The following is a 4646-nucleotide window of genomic DNA, read 5'->3' on the forward strand; positions in this document are numbered from 1 at the left end:
GTCACATAATTGTTTTGGGAGCATCTGATTATCCCCAGACCAGAGAATCCTATCTTTTCTTCCCCACTGGACCTCCCAGAGTCATGAGCAGCCTGACAGCACTTCATTAGGGAATACCTTGAGATTAGGAGACGTGCACACAATAGTGATTTACACATTGATAGATATATTACATGAAAAACTCTGGGAGACAAATTTTATTTTATTTCTGTTGGTTACTAATGTTGATACCTTGAAAAAATAGCATTATTAAAGAATTCTAGTTTTCTCTACACCTAGTAAGAATCATATCTCTTGTGACTTTTGTTGAGAAAATTAAAATGAAATTTTGCTATAATGACCAAAACATAACTCTGTGTCTGATCACTTCTACTCTATAATGTTTCAATTTCTATGCCAACAAATAAATAATTGGTAAATCACATTAATGACATGAATTTGAAAAAAAGAAAAAGTGTGGATAATCTCACAGAATAGATTTTTGTTTTCAGTTTTCTATGCAATGTCTTCATATTTCTAGTGTTTCATTGGGAAGATGTTGGGGTTTCCAAACCAATACCTTTTTTTTTTTTCAATTCTCTTGTGATAGTTTCTGTCTTTGAGATCTTCAGCTCCTGTGTCTTTCCAGAAGTCACTACCCTACCTCTCTTTCTTTATAGGTTTTTGCACCACTCCATGGAGGTGGATTTCTGGGACCTTAGGAGTAATGTGCCTTTTGTTGATGGCTATTTTTGGAATTGTGTTGAAACACTGTAAGTTTTTCAGGGCAATTTACATAAAGTTCAGAGCATTGATGAAATCATTTAATAAAGCTTTCATTTACTAAACATGGAATATATATTTGTTTCACAAACTTGTATCTAATCATTATTTTTTTACCATTTCTGATAACATTTCATAAACCAGATATTGAGCGAACATTCTCTCAAGGAGCCACCCTCAAATCCCAGAAAGGTAGGTTCCATACTTTAGTAGAGGATGAAATATGCAGTTCCTGTTTTTCTCATACAGAATTATGATGGAACCATTGTGATCTAGCTATGCAAGTAATATACTAATTGCAGGATAGTCTCATTTCATTGTCTTCCATTGTAAGAATAATTAAATTACTTTGAATATGCATCACTTGTATATTTAAATAAGGAGAATATTAGCCTGAAATAACCTAGTTTTTCCTACATGAGCAATCATATTTAAGTAATAAAAAAAAATAAGTTCTATTATATATCCCAGCTAATGCTAATTATCTAACTGTTTGCTCACAACCCATGAATTTATATCTTTACCTTTGCTTCTGCATCTCTCATGACTAGAACATAGTACACAGATTTCAGCAGTTAAAGTACAATTTTTTAATGTACTTTGTCTAGTGTGCTTTATAACTTGTCTCAATATCTTCTGTGATTACTTCTCACTTTATTTTATTCTTTTTTCCTTCAATTTGTTTCTGGCTTTGGAATATAATTGACACGGGACATTGTGTACATTTAAGACTCAACATAAAAAACTTTTTAACTGCCTCTTGACCATCCAAGTTTATGTTCAGATAGATGTTCAGAGAATTCATTTTTTTAGCAACAATTTATTTAGGTATTCTTGGGCCACAAGTGAGCAATAAAGATCCTCCATAAGGATGGTATTGCAATTATGAACTTCTAGAATCTGTAAAATGTTTCTAATTGTGACAGATCATATGATTTTCACATATTTGAAATGTCTAAAATTGATGAATTTGTGCACCTGCACTTAACATTATAAGGTGTCAAGATAAATATGATAATGGATGTTGAACATTGAATTTAGTTTTTTTAGAAAATTTTAGGAAAAAACAATAATTTTTATAGGAGTAAAGAGTATTTAAAAATCAGAATCTCCAATATCAAGAGTCAAGCTTTATTTTTTTTTTTCTTAGACTCTGACTGCTGTTCTTGCCAGGAGAGGTGGATTGGGTACAGCTGTAACTGTTACTTCATTTCCAATGAATCCAAAACGTGGAATGAAAGTAGTGATTTCTGTGCTTCTCATAATTCCACCCTTCTTCAGATGAACAATAGAAATGAATTGGCATGTATTTAATCCTGGTTTCCTATGTATTTTTTGACCTAGAGATATGTACTATTTAAGTAAGCTGAATTAGATTCAGGTCTATATCAGATAATGAAGAGTATTTTTTGAACTAATGACTTACTAATAGCTTTTTAACTTAACCATTATAAAACCTATAAAATTTTATTAAGGAATTTGATAAATTCAGAATTTTATTGGAAAAAAGCTCAAGAGAAATGTCAGATAAAGTATAATGGACATTTTAAGAGAATTCAAAGAGGATCTATTATGAGTATTATTCTAAAAAATAAATAACTGAATCTTAATGCTTTCATTAATTTTATAATTTATTTTGTAATTCTGTATATTTTGTCATCATTATGGGATATGCAATGAAAATGAAATGTATGATCATAAAAATTACCCAGTTCTTAAGAAAAAATGAAATATTTCTCTAGCTGTATGCAGAATCTATACTGACTATAGGTTGAGAAGATTTCACCCACAAAATTTATTCCCTAAGACTCTGATGTAGAATCAAATTCGGATGTCACACTCCTGTGAAGTAAAATTCTAACTCCCTTTATAACATAATATGTATGATAAAGTCTTCATTCTGTGAAATCTGAGATTTTTCATGTTATTTTCCCCAATAAGTAGATAGGCTTGATATTTGAGTAAAAAATACACTTGTGACTACCTTTTTAAGCAAGCATTAAAAATGCTTTTTTTAAAAGATTTGTTTATTTATGTACACAAGAGCTGGGGTATGGGCCAGAGGTGTGTGTGTGGGGGGGGGGGGGTTGAAAGGATTCCCCAGAGACAGAGTGGGGAACAGAACAGGCAGATTGACTGAAATACACTGCTGAAGAGAGCAGAGGGTGAAACAGGAGAGGTCTGCTGCGCCCTGTGGGTAGCTCCTTGCCAGAAACCGTCCTCGCGCTGCAGTGGCTGCCAAGAGCTTCATAGGTTGCATCTTAACCTCTTGCACCATCAAGGAAGCCCTAAAAATGCTTTTAAGTGTGTATGATCGAAAGGCTGACTCTTATGTTGGACACTAACTTTTTAAAATAGTATTATTCCAGAGTAGATTTAAATTATGTTAATTGTTTGTTTCTGTCTCTAAGCAGCACTTTATGAAATTCAGTAAAAAATATTACTGGGTTGGAGCCATCTACAGTGAAAAACAACAAGCCTGGGCGTGGCTGAATGGCTCTGCTCTCTCTCAAGATCTGTACGTTTCTACTAGTCCAGATTTTTTTTGTTCTTTATGAACTTATTCCTCTCTCTCTCCACAGATTGCAGCTAAAATAGTTTTCCTAAAGTATAAAGATACAGAAAAAAATGGATTCAACAGAATAATAATTTTGGTGCATCTGGAAAACCCAAGTCAATTAACATGAAATTTGTGTACTTGTGACCATGAAAGAACATCTGAGATAAGTGAGATAGGCTTTTTCACCCTGATGGGTGTGGGTGGATGCATAGATGTTATATTCACAGGAACTATCCAGAGAAAACAGTGTCCATGATAGTTTTATTTTGCTGGAGGCCAATAGCCTCAGCTTACACCCCCTTCTTTTCACATTTTTTAGGTTAATTTTCTGTTTGTAGCTTTTGAGTTTCATTTTCATCAATAAACAGGATTTTTCAGTATCATACAAATTGTATCACCTACCTTGTTTACTTAGGCTAGTTTAGTCAATACATATTTAAGCAAAATTGAAACAGTATATCATATATCAAATCCATTAAAACAAATGCAAAAAAAAAGTGACTGAACTCTGTGCAGTTGTTTACTGAGGCAATAGTCTAATTTTGTGATATTGTTCTTTTAAATGTCAAAACTGTGCCTATCATAAAAACATACTGGCTCAATATGAGTCAGTAATGAGTCAATCAAATGCTTTGAAAAGTTCTATTATTTGATAAACACCCACCAATGAATATTCTCATTTCCTTTTCTCATATGTTAATATTTTATTTTTAATTACAGATTCTCCTCCTATCAAACTGCAAATTCAAAGAACTGCATAGTATACAACCCACACCTTGGTTTTAAGGATCAACCTTGCATGTGGAAAAACTTATATATCTGTAAGCAAGAACTTATGTAGGTGTTTCTTGGGGTAGAAGTGGACAATATAGTCCCATCTTAAGAAAGGTATTCCAATTATGTATTTCTAGAATCTATAAAATGTTTCTAATTGTGTGTGTGAGTGTATGTATGATTTTGACATATTTAAAAAGTTTTAAAATTGATAAATTTGTGCTCCTATACTTAAAATTATAACGCATCAAAATAATTATTGTAATGGATATTTCAATAAATGCATGTTCAACATTGAATTGCATATGTTTTATGCACATAATTGTATACAATCTCTCTGTAGAAATTTAAATAAAACAATGATTCACATCAAATGATATATATCGACATCACTTCAGTCTTTTGTATAGCATACTAAATTTGGAAGAGACACTTGTTCCTGTTTCTTGAAATTAGTTCTTTCTGGATATCAGTATATTTATGTTTGATAATTGACAATTTTCTATTATGTGTCTTGGTGTATAACTTCCTGCATTTAGATTGCTAGGTA

At 32.0% G+C, this 4646-nt stretch overlaps 1 protein-coding gene across 1 annotated transcript; it reads left to right on the forward strand.

Annotated features, from left to right (window-relative positions):
• Window positions 1-659: 659 nt before the first annotated feature.
• LOC119254057 (natural killer cells antigen CD94-like) lies at window positions 660-4163 on the forward strand (the record flags this gene model as incomplete). The annotated part of the gene is made up of 4 exons (XM_037521235.1): window positions 660-752; window positions 1913-2064; window positions 3174-3280; window positions 4043-4163. Coding segments are annotated over 4 exons (473 nt in total), but the record flags the coding sequence as incomplete, so codon positions are not given.
• Window positions 4164-4646: the final 483 nt, after the last annotated feature.

Source organism: Talpa occidentalis, unplaced genomic scaffold (assembly GCF_014898055.3).
Source record: "Talpa occidentalis isolate TD23 unplaced genomic scaffold, MPIMG_talOcc4v2.1 talOcc4.2781, whole genome shotgun sequence".
Taxonomy (NCBI): domain Eukaryota; kingdom Metazoa; phylum Chordata; class Mammalia; order Eulipotyphla; family Talpidae; genus Talpa; species Talpa occidentalis.